The following is a 20,885-nucleotide window of genomic DNA, read 5'->3' on the forward strand; positions in this document are numbered from 1 at the left end:
ACAGTAACTTTTACAACCGATGTGTGTAACAAAAGTTTTTAATGCTCATTTTAGTAACGACGCAACTCTACAGAAGTCATAACGTAATTCACATTATAGTAAATTGAAGCATGCTACTCCCTACATCCTGTTTTACATTCGCAATTGCGAAATTATTCTCAACATGCAACCGACCGAGAAGTAAGACGTAGAAGAAAATTAAACATAAATATCTATACACACGTTTAAAAGATGATATTTTGTGCGTAGCCTGTAAACATATTAAAAAATTTCATTGTATTTTATTTGTGAAAAAAAAAAATATCTTAACGAACTAATCACAATTAATAATAACATAAATAACAGATTCAGTCCCTTCACTGTTAATTTTATAAATTATTCTCAATAAAATAATTAATTTATTTACAATAATAAAAACTATTTTGACTAAAACAAAAGAAAAGTCATACGATAAAAATAATCATCGGTATTAAATAATTCAATTAAATCACGAAATAAAATTATTTACAAATAAAATATTTCTTAAAATACATGTGGTGTGAAGTGAAATTAATATATTTATAATAATTAATTAGTTTTGCACTGGAAATACGTTTAAATATTTTTAAGCGAGATGAATACGGTTTAATTTCTTAGAGAATACTTTCTATGTGGTATAGTTCTATAAAATATGTTTATAAAATTAAACTACCTCCCTGAGAATATGCTGATCGAATTTGACGTCGTGCGTTTCCGGACGAGGGTCGCTTCGACTGAAAAAAGAAACACGTAGCATAGTGATACAGTAGTGATTAAACTATAGGGCCGTTTTTTGTATTGGTTGAAGAGTTTTATATAAACGGTTTATGCATTAACTTATAGTTAGCCTGTCAATGTCTACAGTTGGGGTTGGGGGGGGGGGGGGAAACGTTTTCAGTGAATTTTTCCACTGAATTTTCATGTGCTTGTAAGTTGTGTTTATAATTAATCTCCTGCTCGGCGGTGAAGGAAAACATCGTGAGGATGCATGTGTCTAATTTCAACGAAATTCTGCCAAACATTCTCCTCGAAGGGAGAGGAGGCCTTAGCCCAGCAGTGGGAAATTTACAGGCTGCTAATGTAATGCTAATGTTCGGTCAATGCTGTCCAGTGGAATCATATTTAGGACAATCATGTGATTAAATTTCGAGTTGTTTTACGAGGACTTCCTGGGCACGGGATGAATTATTAACACAAATTAAGCACGTTAAATTTCAGAGGTGCTTGCCCGGGTTTCAAGCCGCAGTTTTTGGTTCACATGCTTGGCATCTAGGATTTTATGTATGCTACTGATACTTATTACTGCGAGTGATTATTATCAAACAAAGCTGATGAGTTTTTTGTTACAAATTTATATAATAACTTTAATTTTATAGCTTATAATAATTTTGTTATCTAGACTTAAGCATTATTGGCCTTACTCATAAACGTTGATTTATAGCTGTTTAGTTAAACACTATTCTCTATTCTGTCACCATTGCTTTGACATTCGAAAGCAGAAGACAGAGCTTTGTTTAATAATTCACATTAACAGGTACTCTTTGAGAATATTTTTAATACTAAACAACATCAAATACTTAATAGTGCAAACCCTTCTGGGTTTGCATCCGTTTTCAAGTCTACCTTCCTATAACGAACAAAATAGTAATATTTGTGCAAGTCTCTCTGGGTGTGTATTGACTTGAAGGTTCGGGAGCGTAACGCTGTCAAAATTTTATCTTCAGGTTGCTGATTTTTTTAACGAAAACCCCCATAAATTTTATTTGCCTAACACGTGCTTCGAACCCAGAACTTCAAGACCTGCAGCTTCGTTTTCAATACTTACTCGTGGAGTCTTGCGGTGTGAGTGGTCTCTTCAGCGCTTGCTGTATGACCGCTAGCCAGCCGGCTCTGTCCTCGTGCGTGGTCGCGGCGAGACAGAACGTCCGCTCGGGCGTCACGAGGTGGAACGGGAACCGCGCCTCCTTGCAGCCGTTACCCGTGTTTGAAACTTTGATTTGGTAACCGTTGGATTCGTGGCCTGGAATATGAAAATTATTAGATAATTATTTTTATTATATAATAATAGTTCGGCAAACTAGCCAGCCCTTAAGAATTAGTTCATTGTTCTCTTGTGTCGGGCTCTTTCAGCCCTTAAACCGAAAGATAATAATACTATAGTGGTAGAAAAAGTGACGTCTCTTATTTTCATTATACATATATCTTATATACATATAATTAATAATATAACAGGTTTCCCGGATTTGGACCCTGTCATTTACTACTAAAGGTCAATGTTCTTGAAGAAAAATATCGTAATTAAACATCAGTAGGCTAAACATTGAACGTACTGCAATCAGGATAAAAATTTACAAACTGTATAACTTTTTGACAATAAAAAATACAGTAATCAGAAAAAAATATCCGAAATGGATATTCATTTAAACTTTCCCTTTACATTAAAGTAAAAGATATTTTTTTCAGGTTTCGAACCCGCAATCTTCAATTAAGGTTCGAGCGTTCTATCCACTGGACTACCTGAGAATCAAAACTTGGCTGATTGTTTAAAAAGCTATTTTATTTTATTATGCTATGCCAATATCCAAAGAATTCCAAGGCAATTGCTTTATAATAATTGCACTAAAAGCTATTTTTGAATGAAATGTAATTCCAATACGATTTTATCATAAAACCAGCTCCACCGATATCTATAATATATTTTTATGTGTTTTCAAGTTTCTAATCGTTTACTTTATGAAGGTAATAAACTGCGTAGGTTATTGTTTGAACTGTGTTAGTAAATGTTCCGTACGTAATACAACATGGAGATTACAGTCATTTACAGAACATTCTACGTCGGTAACACGTCATTGTACGTCAGATTGTTGTTTACTTGTCCCGAGTCCGATGACCGTGACTCTTGAAGACATGGAATAATGTGCGACGAAGCGTTGCAAAAATTATCAACCGCAGCATCGATTATAAAGCTACGACCACATTTGGGGTCAAGTTATTGCAAAGTCTGGTCTAATGTTTGGATTTGGATGCTCTTCTAATTGGTAGAGTTGAGCAATTGTATAACTTTTGCGTCGATCTTGGTTAGACTTGGTTGGCTGTGTTCGTCTGGTTAGGTACCACCCATTTAACAGATAATGTAAATGAAATGTAAGTGAGTCAGTGTAACTACCGGTTCAAGGGACATAATGTCTTAGGTCTCAATGTTGGTGGCAATGTAAGGATTGTTTAATGGTTTTTTACAGCAATATTGTCTATTTATGTCTATGGGCGATGGTGATCACTTACCATCAGTTAGCCAATTTGTCCGGTTGCATATCTCTATCATAAAAAAGTAAACCAAACAAGTACTATTTTTTTTATTTGAGATAATACTTAGTTGTTCTAGCCAGTTTACTATATAATTTTGTAGAAATGGTCCAATGGAAGTGACCTTAGCTGAAAGCATCATGCAATATTTCAAGTGCTAATTTCTGATTTACAATCCCTCTAACTTCGAAAATAAAGACATTCTGAAGAAACTTCTCAGAACGAATACGACTACGACTAAGATATATCTTACAAGATATAAACGTAATTGTTTCAAGTGGAGCTCTTCAGATTACCATTATAATTACTTCCTAGAATTTTATCCTAAGTGTTTTTCAAATGTTTCTTTTCCTGGTAACGACAATTTAAATAAGTACCTATTTTTAACGCATAAAATTGTACTTATTTTTTTTAACCTTTTCGTTTTGACTATCTTTTAGTTCGAAACCAATGTCGATGCTCTGTTTGTAATTTTTTCGTTCACTCAGGATATACCTATATTAATATAAATAAGGTTATATATATTTATACCTATAACCAATAATATACGGAATACACGTTGAGTTAAGTCGAATCACCATTCACAATCTTTCGACAGTTTACAATCTCGCGAGATAATCTAACGATTTTGCGGTGACATATGGTGACATGTATATATAAATAAAAAAAAACGTTTGAAACGCAATGTAATACGAGACAGGTAAGTATATATAGCGTGATCTCGGAAAAGACTAACGATTTGGTTCATGTTTTGTATTTAGCCATAGGTTTGCTTTTTAAATATATTTATTTTTGTGCGGTCTTTCTTATGGTTATCTGAGTCACCTTGGCACTTTTACAAAGGGAAATGTCTGCAAGGGTAGATGTGTGTAGGTGAGGTGGGTGAGCCTAATACTTTAATAGTACCTTATGTAATAGTGTCAGTAACAACATATCCTTATATTTTTTATATTCTTCAAAGTAAAGTGGGTCATGTACTCACCAATAAATATTTCGCCCTTAGGATAAGCGTCCAGCGGTTCGTCGTGGTACATCAACTTCCTGGTGTCGAGCGTGAACCAGCGCCGCCTGTGCACGTCAGACGGCCGTGGCCCCGTTTTCCAAAGCCAGCCTTCGCGTGCGAAGTCTTTGGGCAGACGGAGAATGAGGTCGGATTGAGGGGTCGATGGAAACGCTACTTGCAGTAGGTGTAATTTGGCGCAACGTATAGCTGTGTACCTAAAATATAAAAGGAAATACTTAGAACAGAACAAGAAGAACCAAAATCCTATTATATGTATATATTTATATATGTATCCTATACGCTTCTTTAATTAAACATTACAACGGTACGGAGACAAACGAACAACGCTATTTTTTTCTTAAATTATTAAATTGTTTTATATATATTATCGTTTTAAGTATGTCAGCCTACTTATAACCTGTATTATTTCTTTTTTTTTTTGCTATAAGCGTCAAATAAATGTTATGACATTTTTTTACAATGTAGTGCGGAAACTGACAAGATTCAACAATAAAATGAAATTACTAATAATTACATTTATTTTAAAACAACTATCTGCTGTAAATCTGGAAATGCAATCGTTCTTACTTTGAATGTATATTTATAAAATAGTATATTATATCAATTTAATAACATTAGTATATATCGAAGTAAAATGTAGGTGTTGCTACGATGACTACGTCTGTGTACTATAAATATTGATCTCTATATTATTTCTAGCCGGTTCTTTTCGGTAGAATCTGCATTCCGAACCGGTCGTTAAATGACGTTTGATAGCCTATACGGTGCTGTATAGAAAAATTATATTTGTATATATTACCAGCAGTTGATGACTTCCGGGTCCTCGTGGTACACGTAAATATGCCTCGTTGAGCCATCCTTCAGGAAAGTCAGCTGCATAGAGTTCATGTGGCCAATCTTAGAGGGGGCGAAAGATACGTTTAGCTCAGATAATTTTAACACTCCCTTTGGTTCCTTGTTCTCCTTGACGTGGTACCTATGTGGATATAAGTATAGTTAATTTTATTACTAAATATATTATATAATACATGTGTATATATATTGAAGAAATGTTATTAATAGATGATGTGGTACTAATTATTATATGTTATCAGTGACAATAAGGATTAATGGAATTATTATCTATATATAATTTTTTTATGTTTAAATAAAATCTCCCGTTTTTAAAGGGTTTAAAGGGTTACTTTTAAAGGGTTTACGTTATAAAATAGATCCGATTTTTTTTATTAGAAAATATTAATTAATATCGGTGCGGTTTGTACATAACAATTAGAAAATATAACGCAAAGTTATCATTCGCATTATGAAAAAAAAATAAACTAAATGTTGAACCATAACTGTCAAATAATGTCAGTCTCGAATGAGTGTTTGAACTGATTCAGTAAAAGATCCTCACTGAATCGGTTGATTTATAAATTATAATCCCATTATGAAGATAGCATATCGTTAACTCTTTCTTAAATATTACGAATATTTCGTTATAGACTGAAGCCATACAATTTTGGAAGCGTGATGATAAAATGATTAGCACGTACAAGGCAAAGTCGACAATGATCTTATAATCAATAAGACATAATTTTGCATGCTTTATTTATGGAAGCATCCTGTTCGTGTTATTTAGAAGACCAACCAATGATGAGGTGAATATTGAATCAGTGATAATTCTAATTTAATGTTATGTATTATATATAAACGCGGATACTATAATCGACCTTTATTTCGATCGAATTTTCTATAAGCTTATGTATACATCCTACCTAAAATTGTGCTTATAATTTTTAGTACTCGCTTCTTACCTCAAACGACCCAAGTTTTTGAGTCGGAGATGATCGAAAATCCGACCGAGACAACCCGAAGCACGGCTACAGCCGTCGGAAGCGTGTTGGTACCTAAGAACCATTCCGAGTTAAGAGAATCTATTAATCTTAACACAGATCTCAATATTAAACTTTTATTACGTTCTTTTTTTACATGTTCACGACGATTTCGCATCATTATTTACGTTGTTTGTTTAACGTTTGACGTTGTTTTTATGAACTTTGCTAATTAACGCCGCGAATAATGACAACATTATATCCTGTTAATAATTTTATGTCGGTATTATATTAAAGTTTATTGTTTGAAAAATATTATTTAAATGTTTTTTGGGAATATTTCTTGTTTTTACAGAAACATTATATGTCCTTTATGTAATCCTCTCCTTTTCAATTTTAAAATTATTAGCTAAGATCATTTCAAAGTTTTTTTTTTACATCGTTGTTAACAACAACAATAAAAACCAATATTTTAAATAGATTCGACTTGGCCTTGCTTTAAAAATAACATTAAACGATATATTCTTACGTAAATTATTAAAAACAGTATTATTTACTATGCTAATTCAATACTAAAATAAGTATCCATATGAGCAAAAAAAAACTCTACTTAAATTACTCATAGTTATAAATATGTTCTAAGTATCAAATTTTCTAGGTTAAATTACATGAAGGTCATTTAAAAAGAAATAAAATATGATTTGCTAAAAAATAACAAATGTCCTATTGGGATTTAACATAAAAAATATATTATGAATATGTCATAAAATTTACGTCTATTAAGTGTTTTCACGTGTAGGCGTAGGTATCGTGACGTTTGTATTTATATTGCCTTTAACGATTCGTCAACAAAACGGCATAACATTCATAAAATTTAATAGTGAAATTCCGAATAACGGCGCGAAACGTGACCAATACTTTTCACCGTGGTGATTAACCTCAGTAACTGTCGCAATGAAATATTAATACGATTCGTAATTCACGAGAAAGTCTTCGAAATTACACAACATACGAACGAGTAGGTAGTAGCTACACCGAGTATGTTAGCTGATAAAATTGAGATATGCGTGTAAATCGTAATGTAAAGTCATCACAAACATTCCGAAGAGTTTAATATTACGTCGGCAGTCAATATTTGTACTGGGCTCTTGACGTAGCAGCCTAGAGGTGTGGAAGTTTTGGTAAAGAATACGTCATAGGCGACATTTAACCACGTGTTTTTATTTAATTAAATCTACAACGTCGTTACGTTCCGAAATGCAATTTATCATTATCATAAAAATTCACAACATTTTTAAGAGACTATAATTAAATACAATGTAAGCTTAATTGTGCAGACGACCGTGTAAGACGGACTTTACACCTTAATCTTTCTTATCATTGAGAGAATTTGGTAAACAACATTCGTTTGTTGGCAAGAGTACAGATTAAATAACAACTGCTCACAGTTTGCTTGGCTATTTCATCACTTTGCGAAATTATATTGTAGACGCGGTTTACGCTATATAAATAATCGTTTATCGCTATGTCGTTAACTAAACTACCTATATCGCGTGTTAGACAAAATGTATGTCAATGAAAAGCGTTTTGATTAAGACAAATTTCACAATAATGCAATAGCTGATGTAGAACACCTATTACAGTTTCATGTTTAGTGAATAAACATAAAAACGAAATGACAATGATATAAAGATCATGCATGTTAATAACGATGGAACAGAATGAATTGCGCGTTGATTCTACATTTGGTAATCGGTCGTATAACCGAAATGAATTAAACAATTTGAAACCTTTATAATATGTTGTAGAATCAACAGCAAACTTCGCAAAATCGAACGACTTACTTCAATGTGTCCTCGTTTTCGTTGAGAACAAACTTTCTCAGCTGATAGCGACTGTCCTCTTTGCCTCTCTTCATGAGGAATCCGACCATGGTACCAGAGAGGTAACTCTGACGTTCTGGATGACAAAATTCCTCTCTTTCGTACTTAGCGCGTATCCATTGTTCGATCAAAACTCTGAAAAAAATATACGTATTAACTAGTGCATATTTAAAGGTCATTGAGGATATGGACATGTTGTTTAAATATTGACCTCGATTTAGAGAATAGGGTTTTCACATTAGCAAGCGATAACCGTAATCATTTATGAAATAAGTTCAATAAAATGTTGTAACATTAAAATAATGTAATTCAAAAATATGCAATAGCTTTTATTTTTTTAAGTAAAATATAATGTTTATGTAAATTAATTGATAAAAATATTAATTAAATAAACATTAAAGTTAATGCGGTTAATGAAAGTAAAAACTGGTCGGAGTATATATATTTTTTCATTAAAATTTATATGAAAACTTTTATACGAGTCTTGTGACGCTACATATCAAAATTATGAGTTACTTTCGTACGTTGTAGTCATCGTATTCTATGGGATAGTTGATAATGTCGAGATAACACATGTAGGTCAAGTTTTGATATAATATTTATTCCTTGCCGATTCAATTCTATATAACAATATAAAATGACTCGTACGTTATCGTACTTATTTTGATTATTATTATTTTCTCCATTTGTTTTTTTTTATGGCATTGGTTGGCGGACGAGCATATGGGCCACCTGATGGTAAGTGGTCACCACCGCCCATAGACAAAGGCGCTGTAAGAAATATTAACCATTCCTTACATCACCTATGCGCCACCAACCTTGGGAACTAAGATGTTATGTCCCTTGTGCCTGTGATTACACTGGCTCACTCACCCTTCTAACCGGAACACATTTGTCTTGTATTTCCCATTTAGGAGGACTTGTATTCTATTCTATTTTTAAAATGATAAATTTTTATAGATCTCTACCTTTTCCTCGATGTCCGAAGAATTCATTTCATTGTTTTAGTAAGGGGGTTTGCTTGTGTGTTTGTATATATGTACGAATGTTTGTAAATATTTCATTAGACTCCAATAACTTGACTAAGATTGATAGCATTGTTTCGAATTAAATTATGTTTACCTGATGTATTGATAATATTGTGGACAGACTAATTCACATAATTTTCTTTTGTTAGAAGTTTTATTGAAGTATCAAAACATAAACTCTTAAGCCTCACTTTTAAGTATTTTTATGGCTTTCTGTAGACAAATATTTATTTCCTGTCAATTTGCAATGTATTTTTTACTATTTTTATTATAGGTAGGAGGAGAAGCAAGGGCGGGCACCCGATTAAAAGTGATCACCAACGCCCATAGTTATTGGCGCTTTAAGAATTATGAATCATTCCCTACATCGCCAATACACCGCCAACCTTGGGAACTAAGATGTAACGTCTCTCGTGCCTGTAATTACACTGGCTCACTCACCCTTGTAACCGGAACACAACAATACTAAGCAATGTCATTGTTCTAATCAACCTTCGAGACTCTGTAATGTATACAGAGTAAAAAAACAAGAGACAAACTAAGTTATATATACTAGCATGGAATACATGTATAGGTTATAGCAAGGACTTGAAGTCATGAAAAAAATAATACTCACTGTGGGTCGTTCTTCGTCGGTCGCCGATAGCATGGCGGTACGCGCTCCTCGTATTTGTTCTTTGCCGCGACGTTACCAACTTCTTTCATTCGCTGTACTTGTGAGTCCTCCCAGCGATCTAAATCTAGATGTTTTACTTTGCTGATATGCGCTCCCATGCCGCGGTGAATACTTGCACATCGCATGCATATAAATATACCCAGGTTATAAGAAGCCCAGTCCGGCCCTGGAAATAAATGTGTTCTCTGTTACTTAAATGTATATAGAGTATGTTTTGAAACAAAAGATCACAGAGATGTTCGATGTTCCATCAATAGATAAGGTTTTTGATAATATCTGATTGTCTTAATAATTACACTTCGAGCTATGATATACTCTTAGAGTCGTAAACAATCTTTAAACAATATCTTCTTTTTCATTTTACGCATTAATGTCATCTTTACGTTCCGCGAAAACCAATTTAATATTATATTATAACCAAATAAAATATTGGGATTTGAGTCCAGGACCTCGACGTATTTCTTATGGCAAACCACTATACCGACGTGATACACGCTTATATAAAAGTCAAATAAACTAAAGTCATACTATTTATTTCTTTTCGAATATTTTTTGTGCGTATCTTTTGGGAAAACGTCTAGAATATTAAGTCTACATATAAAGTTTTCCTTGTTGTCGTCTCATAATAAATACAAAGATCAAGTGTTTATACACACACTGCATATTTATTTAGTCTCCCCGGGGTAAGTACCTAATATTAGATTGTTTAAAAATATTTTACTTATTTTATATATTAAAAATAATGCGACTATTCAGCTCTACCCTAAGATTTCTTTCCTTACTCATGTAAATCAATTATATTGACTATATATTTCTATAAAACTACTAACTAGATTATACTAGACTAGAAATTGTTTTAAATATTTCATTATAGACAATTTTTTTTTTTACATTTCCCTGTATTAACTGCTCAACCGATGGTCATGAACGTACGTTATTAGGCGTGCAGAAAAGGACATTAGGTACCGAACATCTGCCACTTGTAATATTAAACTATCTTAACAATAATACTATAAATGTTTGCAGTATTTATACTTAAGAAACCGAAAGGAATGCACATATGTGTATTTGTTTACGACGGCACTTACGTTGATTTGCAACATTATCAGACACTCGACATCTAATCGCAATCAACTCAATACCAAGTAATTATCGTTCCAAACAACATTATACTACACATATTTGTACATTCGAAATTACACCAAATACCGTCTGGTACCAAACATACCTACGCGGTTAGCACGTGCGATTAGACAATAAACCTTATTCGAATACATATCAAATTTTATTATTCATATCATTGAACAGTTTTTGTCAACTGTATTACCTTGCCTTTATATAGTTTAGGATGTTCTTTAGTGAGAGTAAAGGGCTCGCTTTATCTCTAGCCGCGATAGTCATATCTACAATAACACATTTCATGACGTCAATATAAGAAATAAAAGCTAAAACCCCGATAATACTTGCAATAGCTTCGCAAATAACAAATCAATAAAAAATGAACGCAAACCACATCCGTCTACAGGCATGTTTGTGTGTGTTTAGACATACCTTACCTATGAATGAAGTGATTAGTGACGTGTGACTGCGCGATTAAAAATGTTCGTCGCGAGGGTCGACTCGAAATAGAAACTCCCGCAATGTTTCGTTTAGGAGTCCTGTTAGTCTTCAGACTGATTTAGTTCTAGACATAATAGAGTTTTGCAACACCACCACAGTATTATATGTTTACTAGGGCACACCGACACGACGTCACGCGCACGCACACAGACAAGAGTGGCCTCTCTCCAGTCGTAAATAACACGCTATGTTTTGATCATACAGTTGTAGGTGAATCTTCTCGTGTGATTTTAAACTGGTTTTGATGAGAAAAAAACAATATGAAACAGTTTTGATATTTGATTTCATTATGGGGATGACATTTTTTGTTTAGGACGAATTATTACTTTTTAAATTAACATTTTAAAAGTTTAACCGTAATATTTTGGTAAAAATTCAAGTATAAATAATTATAAATACAGAATTTATTTACAAAATCGTGAAAAAAAAAACATTGAACGAAAGATAATAAAAACCGGTATTCATGTGGTTTTGTACAAAAAGAGTAAACACTGTTAAAAAAAAAATCGATTAAACACAAATAAACGTATAATAATGATTCTGTAACGTTTTTAACTTAACGATAAATATATGTAGGACGTATGCGGCCGATTTAAAGAATTAGTAGAATTTATTTTGCGTATATCTTCATTATTTTGAGAAAATTCAAGTTACTATTTATTTTACACTACGTCTGGCAATATTTCTTCAGTAAAATGGTTTTGTTTTTCCTAATGTTACCTACATTAAGAAAACCACAATCATTAATTACAAGGTGTGATGACAAAATAAATTAAATATAAAATGTAATTTCGCTCAGTATTTGTTAGATATTTTCTACGAAACATAACATATTCATTCGTATAACCGGTTATGCTGTAATGACTAACATTAAGTTATCTTAAAGTCACACGATAAAAAAGGTTTCGATCATAACGAAATAAATCGACCCTTATGAAAATAAACCAAAATATTTGATAACGCCACTTTCTTTTACAAATGATGTTTCTTTGAAATCTGGAAAGTTTTCAGGTACATTGAAATCAGCAAACAAGACCATTAAAGAAACAAATTGGAACCTACTACGGTCATATTATAAAATTACACTACACATATATATTGTAAATACTGTATAGTTTTTCTAAAATCTTTGATTCATCCATTTTTTAACTGTTTAATAAAAACCAGTGCTTTTAAATAAGAATTGAATGTTTAGTTTATCGATCGATGCAGTAACTTTCTTTTGATAGAACTGGCTTGCCGTTTGACAAAAGTCACACATTTCATCACTCGATTTTGTTAAAGAAATTTACTCATAGCAAGGGAAATTAATTTAAATTTTTATCTCGAAAGGACCACAAAAAATTGTAATGAAGGGTAATGCAAATCCACCTACGTATCCGTATTGTTATTATTGGAACATCGGGAGTACTTCGTGGGTCAATTTTGGGATTAATACTTTATATTATTTTTATTTATATAAATGACTGCGTCATTTTCAAATGTATGCTGTCTTGAATATATTAAGTATCGTTATAATGCAAGGAGCTGCGGAAATATAATAATAATGACCATAACCGGTTATTATTATAAGAACTTTGACATTGCTTAGGCATAAAGAGGCTTATAATAAATGTCAATACATAGAATTTATAAAAAAAAAAAACACAACATTATCAAGCACACTTATATTAGTGACATTCCGGTGCGTTTAGTAAATTCAATTAAGGTTCTTGTTGTGTATTTTGATATTAAGTTAATATTTGATATTCATTTGGAACACGTAACCACGAAAGCTTACTAGTTACTAGGTTTTTATGATTCAACATTTTAATAATAAATATTCATTAGTCAGATCAAAGAGAATATGTGTTGAATAAGTACTAACAACTTATTGACTGAGCGACTGTCGTTTGTTGTGTAATCTAAAGATACTGTGTAACATAATATGTTACGATTGCCTAGATCTAGTTAAATAAATTAAATTATAAATACATCAGAAACTGTTTCGATCACATTCAATGTTATATGTTTAACGATCCTTCAGAAATCCAGTATTTCCAGAATTATTACGTAAGATGTGTAATCTTTTATGTTTTTCCGTTGACATATTAAATTTTGTAGCATTTCTCCAAAATAAACGTGTAAACAAACTAATTGGGATTTTTGTATATCCTAGTGAGACGTGTTTTACGATTTAGTTAACAATTACTAGTTTAGTTATATTTTTTATATCATTTCGCTCTATCGCAACGATCTCTTCATTGTATTTAAGTGATCTTTAAAAATAATAATACCTAAAAAAGTAGATAACAAATAATACCGAAAAAAAGTCTATATACTAATACTAATACTAATAAAATAGTATTATCTACATAATAGTAGAAAAAGTAGAGTTTTTTTAAATAAAATATTTTATAATACTAATATTATAAATGCGAAAGTAACTCTGTCTGTTCTTCTTTTACGTTGAAACCACTGAACCGAATTTGATGAAATTATTTACATGAAAGGATGAAATTATGAAGGAAAGTTGAACTCCAAGGACGGACATATGCTACTTTTTATGCCTATGGGTGGCAATTAGTTTATACTATAAACTAATTAATAATAGTTTATAATATAGTATAAAGATACTTTTACCTATTTTTTTTTATAATGTTAATTTAATTCGATAGAGTAAGCGATAATATATCTAGAACACAACTGTGGGTCCTTCTATGCCATCACTCTCATAGTCCAATGGAATTTTAATATGACTAAAAGAGCGTCTTCTTTCTTACTCAGGCACAGGATTATAATACCAATTTCCTAAACGTAGTGCCTAGAAAAACCATTAAAATTATTAATGACCGAATACGGGGTTGATGTCTGCAATCTTATAAGCTGGACCATTAAACCAACGATGCATATATATTTTATTTATTATCGTTCAAATGTTTTCATTTAAACCTCTACATATATCTTGTTATAAATATTGAGTTTTATTTATTTTATAATATACAAATCGTTACAATACAGTGTAGCTAATAAAAATTCCTACTCAGAAACACCAAATAAAATGTGAATTATGAATTGAATGTACATTATACATATTATCAAACTAATTTTTTACAAACGAACCGTAACCGAACTTTTAATTATTATTTTAAGCTATTACCAAATGTAAATGATTAAATAAGGTTAAAGACCGTCTTTTTTTTTGTTTTAACATGTGATTATGTAAGGTTAATGAACTTTAATTAAATATAAAGCAATTTGTCATAAAACGTAAATATATCAACGTTATTATAACAATACCAGTATTCTAATAATGTAACTAACTCGACTCTTCCGTCACAATAATTATCGAATCCTTAATGAAAAACACTTTTGGACAAAGTCCTTTTTTCTTGAAAAGTTTACACACATATGCAAGAAAAATGCAGATTTGCCTCACGATGTTTTCCTAAAAAACTGACACTGGATGACGTCTTAAAAACAAAGTTTAAGGACAAGTAAACTCAATAGAGTTTTTCCGTGTTTAAACGTCGGTTTAGATTGTCGAATCTTTCGCATAATTCACGTGATCTAGCCACTTGGCCGTCTGGGCTCTATGTTATCCTTATCAAAATTTATTGAAAGCTAATTACGTAATTATTAGATTATTATTACAATGACTCTGTGTTGTAATTAGATTTGGATTTTATAATATATTATGTAAATTAATGTTTGTTTGTGTCGTATACGCTACTAAACAATTCATCCGATTGAGTTCAATATTTGCACAGTTGTTGCCGAATCACGAATGCAATCTATTTCGAATAAAACCGATTATCTAATAATACTAATAAGTAGTACCAAAAGTTAAATCAGGCATTGCAAAGCGTGGCATTAGCTAAGTTGCCGATAATAATGCAATATATCGAACATTATTTATTTTTTATTGTTGGTAGCATATTGGTTTAATATTGTAACATTTATTAATTACGAGTATTATCGAACAAACCACAAACGCCGGATCTGCACGAATACCAAAATAAAATAGAAAGATAAAAGTAATAATTTGTCAACGAATAATAATATAATAGTGTGAATTTAAATCTTGATTTTAATTAGTTTTCACTTTGCTATTAATTGTATTGTAAACAATAGAAAAAGGCATATACCAGATAAATCATATACTCCAATTAAGGGCTAAATTTTGAAAAGAATTTGACTGGGTACGAAAAAGTTTTTGAAGCTTGTATGCTTAATTAAAAAAAAAGTCGCCAAACGTTTCCTATTTTTGTTCAATTTCAAATTAATTTACGCAAAAATCTATCAAAACTGATTTAATCGTGCATCATTTAATTGTAACATCTGCATCAAAAAGGTTTTATTTTAAAAAAAAAATCTATAGCACTTCCGAAGTTTATTATATTATTTTAAAGATTACCATTAAAGTAACTATCACAAAGTAAATAAAAAATTGAGTTTCTTTCATACATCTATATCACACATTTATTAAACAAGACCAAACTAAAACTAAACGTACCTAAAACATATCTATTATATAGTACTAATTCATTCACGTACAATGCCATATTAAATTTTAAACAAGTGAAAGTATACAAGGCCAGAACTGTCAAGGATGATAACGCTGAAGTACTCGTATTATTTGAGAGTCCTTCTCTACTTCAATAATAAATTTCGTAGCCAACAAAAAATATTCAGAACACAGTGTCATTGTAATGAATAGCAAACTTTAGATGAGTAATGAGAAAAAATCATATTCAATAGAAAGTAAATATCGTTTGAATCAAACTTTCGTTCATTCCATTTTCATTATTTATATTTTATCTGCAGCCGTATTTAAAAGCTTATATTTGTGGTCAACATTAGTCTAGTTCTTTTTTAATTTTATTCAGACAAATCATTACGCCTAATGTACTGTAACAGAGCACCATAATACAAACAACTTTTTCTACTGTGACTCATATGAAAGTAGCATGGGTCTGGCATAACCTCCCTCCCTCCTCCAGTGCGATGAGTCACCCGCATGAGGAAAACCCATAATATTTTGGCACCAATAACCGTTCTGTTACTGTTATTTGCTGTATTTTTATTCTAATAGACTATTTACGGTCACTTTACTTGACATTTACCTGGTCTAAAGCATAATGAAAGTAACAGAAAATAATATATAACAGATTTGTTAAATGTTTAGTCAAAGTAATAAAATAAATAATGTGTTTAAATTTTAATGTATGTATATATATTATTTAAACAAAATGTTACGATGTTATCATATTAACTATTAAGATTAATAACTCTGTTATGTTTTGCCAAAAACCCTGTATTGCCAAACGCTCGACAGACTAGGGATGTTTATTTATAGCCATTAGCCGTGTATAATGCCTTATTTAAAGATATATTTAATTTTATTGCTATTACTTGTAATTTAAACACTCATAAATGTCAAGGTTTTTTGATTTAAAATGGTATAAAGTCGGAATGCAATTATTAGAATTGGTAGTCTATTTAGAAAAATATTTACGTCGGTAAATCGTTTTTCTTTTATCTTAAAACGATGCGCTGAATTAATTATAAAATAAATAAAACATTTAAGAATAAACTTATGAAAGAATATATTAAATCGAAATATACATAAATACTTACTTATACATAAATTAAAATCTATTTAAAAATTTTAATTTAGACAAACTCAATTGATAATAATTTTAAATACTATTAATAATAATTAATTCTTCGTATTTGGCATATTTTAAACGTTTTTACTTGCTAATTGCAATCTAAACGGAATATAACCCGAGAACTACCAGAAAGAAAGCAGGTACGCTCAGCAAGAGGGCAAACAAACAATAAAAAGCTTTGAATCGTTTTCAGTTTATGATTTTTTTTGGTATATTTAGCATTATTTGTTTTAACACAAATTACGAAGACTTTGAAAGATATTTCTATTTAATTTGGTAAATATTTAACTGACTCTATTTATGACAGAACCTCATGTTCGCTATAAAGTTGACAAAATCTTAAGGATAATTGGATTATTTATATGAAAATCGTTTCATCCTTCCTTAATATATTTGCCTCATGGTTTTTCAGCTTAACACAATACCATTTTGTGTTTACGGAAAAGGGAATAGTGCATTCTGGATATGAAATATTGTTTGCCCTCTTACTATAAACAAAACATAAGCACATCGTGGCCAAGGGTTTGGTCGCACAAAATTAATTTTCAATTAGCACGAACTTATATAGGCTCTACAGACGGATCAAACCTTATACGCTTAAATTACCTACTTACGACATGTTCGCTTGTTTGATCATCGATCATTGTTATTGCTCTCAATGTCGATGATTTGTTTTCATTGAATGCATTTTACGTCGAGGTCACTGAACTCCCGAGCATGGACGCACTTACGCCCCCCCGCCTATTCACCACCCCATGGAAATACCACGCTTTACAAGGTAAGTAAATCACTAATAAAACACTGTAACATACCCTGGCTTCCACAATCGGCACACACATTATTCCCGGGTTTCTTTAACAACTCCTGTAATAATTTTTGGTTATGATCTACCATCGTGGAACTTTTGCATCAATAATGAAGACACACGCTTAGCGTACGTCGCCGCCCGAAAGTCGAACGCACGCCTCGAACGCGTTCTCCGCTACTGCGCGAGGGAGCGAGCGAGACTTCGACCGACCGACGCGGCGATTTGGTTCAACAAACGCCATTTCGTACGTAAAGCTTTCCCTGTTTCACTCGCTCCTACTGACTTACCATTAGTATGAATGAGATAGAAAGAGAAGTCTAGTTTCGGTATATGAATGAAATCAGTGAGTAGTGGATTACACGAATATAGGTGTCTGCGCGGCAATGTAGTGGATGTCTCGTAAAGTTTTGAATGTGTGAGTATGGCGTAGTACGTGATACGACGTAATACAAGCGCCGTCGCCGTCTCGCGTAAATTCTATGTAAGCATGTACATCATTATACAAATTGCATACCTATTTACTACCAAGTATACTCAAAGGTAAACGTTATAATGATTGAGAAAGGATGTTGCTATATCGATCTTTTTAAATTGTAATGCAACTAAATAAGATCGTCACTATTATTAATAAAATTTAAACGATTTCGTATCATTAAAATGTTATGTTAATGATAGAAGCACACAAATATTTCGCCTTGGTGCTAAGTGTTTAAGAAACAATAATAATAATGTTTTTAATAGTTTATTTTTAGTGTTATAAGATAAATCACTCATTTACTATTAAATCTAAATACTTATTCAAGCACACAATAAAACGATACTGTATAAAATATATATTTTGTATTGAGGCTACAGCTCCTACCAGCGAACTTCATGACATACACGAATATTCAAAGCGTGTTAAGAAGCAATTCAAATGGGACGAAGCAAAATTAATACTGTACTGGCTATCCTATTTATTATGCTTGCTAATACTCAGATACCATTGTCGTTATACATTATATGGCTTTAAAATGCTACTTGTTTAACTCTACAATATTGCTTTACAGTAACATATTATTTTGATTCAATAAATACCGAATACTATTAGTATGTAGGCGAAATATAAAACTATACTCATCGTTACAAAATATATGTTGTTATATACTTCCGTAGTTCTTAGTACGTCTAGTTAGTATTCCTTTGTATAGTTATGTATTTGTAAATTTATTTTTAATTAACATTTATGAGACATTGTTTGGTCAACGTCGGTAATTATTTAAGTAGCAAACTGTAAATATTTTAATGACTGACGACGCAGTGGCCAATGAACTGGAGTCTCAAGACTCGGCAAATGCATATGGGTTCGATTCCTAAAGTTTATAAATATTTGTAAGCACAGTTTATACAATTAATGCGATTAAGCAGCACAGCTGTCGATTTATAAATTAATATAAGTATAAGTTACTTAATTAATTAACACCTTGACCACATTTACTTGAATTAAATAAATACAAATCTATATAGGTAATTGTTTTGGCATTTGTGTCGTGTCAGGTGTGTGATCGAATCTACGACAAAGGATGTTCTAGATTTTTATCTTCATTTAATTTAATCTTGTTAATTCATTGAAAACGACAAACTGTAAATCGTTTCTGTACTAAATGTCGCATAAAAATAATTTAATTTAATTGATTACTAATTCAAAATACTAAAAAAAAATCTGCTAAAGAGTTCTGTGACAAGGGCAATTTCACAACTGACTATAATAAATACATAGCTACATTTAGGTAATCTATTATTGATTAATCATATATGTGTTAAATATAATCCATTAAGGTCTATATTAAAGTACAAGATAAATCTTTAGACTAAATTATAGTCTATACTTTTAATTTTTCAAAATAAAAAAGCGTGGAGTTGACTTCCAGGCAGGATATATTACATACATATATTATTCTATTTAACTAAAATAACTGTATTTTTAAATGTTGAAAAAGAGTAACTACTGAGTTTCTTGCCGGTTCTTCTTGGTAGAATCTACATTCCGAACGGGTGGTAGCTTCGCTTAATATAGTTTGTTAAATGACGATTCAAAAGTGCTTGTTAAAGCCTACTTGAATAATGTATATTTTGATTTTAATTTTGAATTAACCTACTTGTACTTTAAATAAAAGACTGTAAGACCGACAAACATTAATAATAAAATATTTTAAAGTAATATCTATTGAATTAGATTATATTTCCATACTAGTAATACCAAATTACGTTGATATGTGATATTTGTGAAATCGTAAAGTAATTGACATTTATTCATATCTCATATCATAATAATAAATATTTTTAAATATTATCAATAAACTTCAGCTTGAACAGGGGGATTCAAGATATTTCTGTCATTAAATAAAGTTGTAACATTGAGTTCCCTATACGAGAATATATGCAAACACACAACTAAGGTTCTCTGTTACAGTAGACGTTAATCAATAGACAAAGGAAAACCCATAATACGTTCGTGTATTGTACGAGCTCATATAAACTGTCATGATGTTCTCTCGTCCACCACGGCGACCATTTTATCTATGGAGGGGACATTTTAGTACATATTTGTGTACATTCCCACACTTTCATGATTCGCTGAGTCGGTAATCAGTCACGATCAGAGAGGATTCAGTTGCAGTCCTAGTGGCTAGTGGCGTTAGATACGGTTAAATGGAAGGAGGTGGTACTGGGTAGCACCCGACCAGAGGTGAGAGCAGTACTCCATGTGAATTTGCGCCTTGTATAGTCTTAGGCGATGGGCCGACGTGAAATACTGTCTTGCCTTGCTGAGCACACCAAGCTTTTTTTGATGCCAATTTGGCTTTGCCTTCCAATTGACCGCGGAACTGATCGAGGCTCGAAATATCAACGCCAAGTATTCCGATACTAGCTGTGGCGGAATGTTCTCGAATCGTGGAGATACGACGAATGGTGTTTTTTGGCGGTTAACGCGCAAACTGGCTTCTTTTTGGGGTTGAAATGGACTAGGTTTAGCCGGCCCCAGTTCGAGACTTCGTTTAACGAAGACTCGATTTC

General features: G+C 31.7%; 1 protein-coding gene across 1 annotated transcript; it reads right to left on the minus strand.

Moving 5' to 3' along the window:
- Nucleotides 1-546: 546 nt before the first annotated feature.
- LOC125069261 (arf-GAP with dual PH domain-containing protein 1-like) lies at nt 547-18,018 on the minus strand. The gene is made up of 7 exons (XM_047678692.1): nt 17,833-18,018; nt 9,687-9,912; nt 8,004-8,177; nt 5,145-5,321; nt 4,304-4,539; nt 1,844-2,038; nt 547-752 (listed from the first exon to the last, which is right to left on the minus strand). The coding sequence occupies exons 1-7, from the start codon at nt 17,912-17,914 to the stop codon at nt 688-690; spliced, it is 1,155 nt and encodes a 384-aa protein (XP_047534648.1). The 5' UTR covers nt 17,915-18,018; the 3' UTR covers nt 547-687.
- Nucleotides 18,019-20,885: the final 2,867 nt, after the last annotated feature.

Source organism: Vanessa atalanta, chromosome 15 (genome assembly GCF_905147765.1).
Source record: "Vanessa atalanta chromosome 15, ilVanAtal1.2, whole genome shotgun sequence".
NCBI lineage: Eukaryota > Metazoa > Arthropoda > Insecta > Lepidoptera > Nymphalidae > Vanessa > Vanessa atalanta.

Excerpts from the sequence above, each read along its gene's own strand:
- LOC125069261 (XM_047678692.1), bottom strand. The coding sequence starts at position 17,914 with ATGGTAGATCATAACCAAAAATTATTACAGGAGTTGTTAAAGAAACCC. Across the intron at positions 8,178-9,686 it reads CCGACGAAGAACGACCCACA|AGTTTTGATCGAACAATGGA; the intron begins GTGAGTATTATT and ends TATTTTTTTCAG. Across the intron at positions 2,039-4,303 it reads TAAGGGCGAAATATTTATTG|GCCACGAATCCAACGGTTAC; the intron begins GTGAGTACATGA and ends TTCATATTCCAG.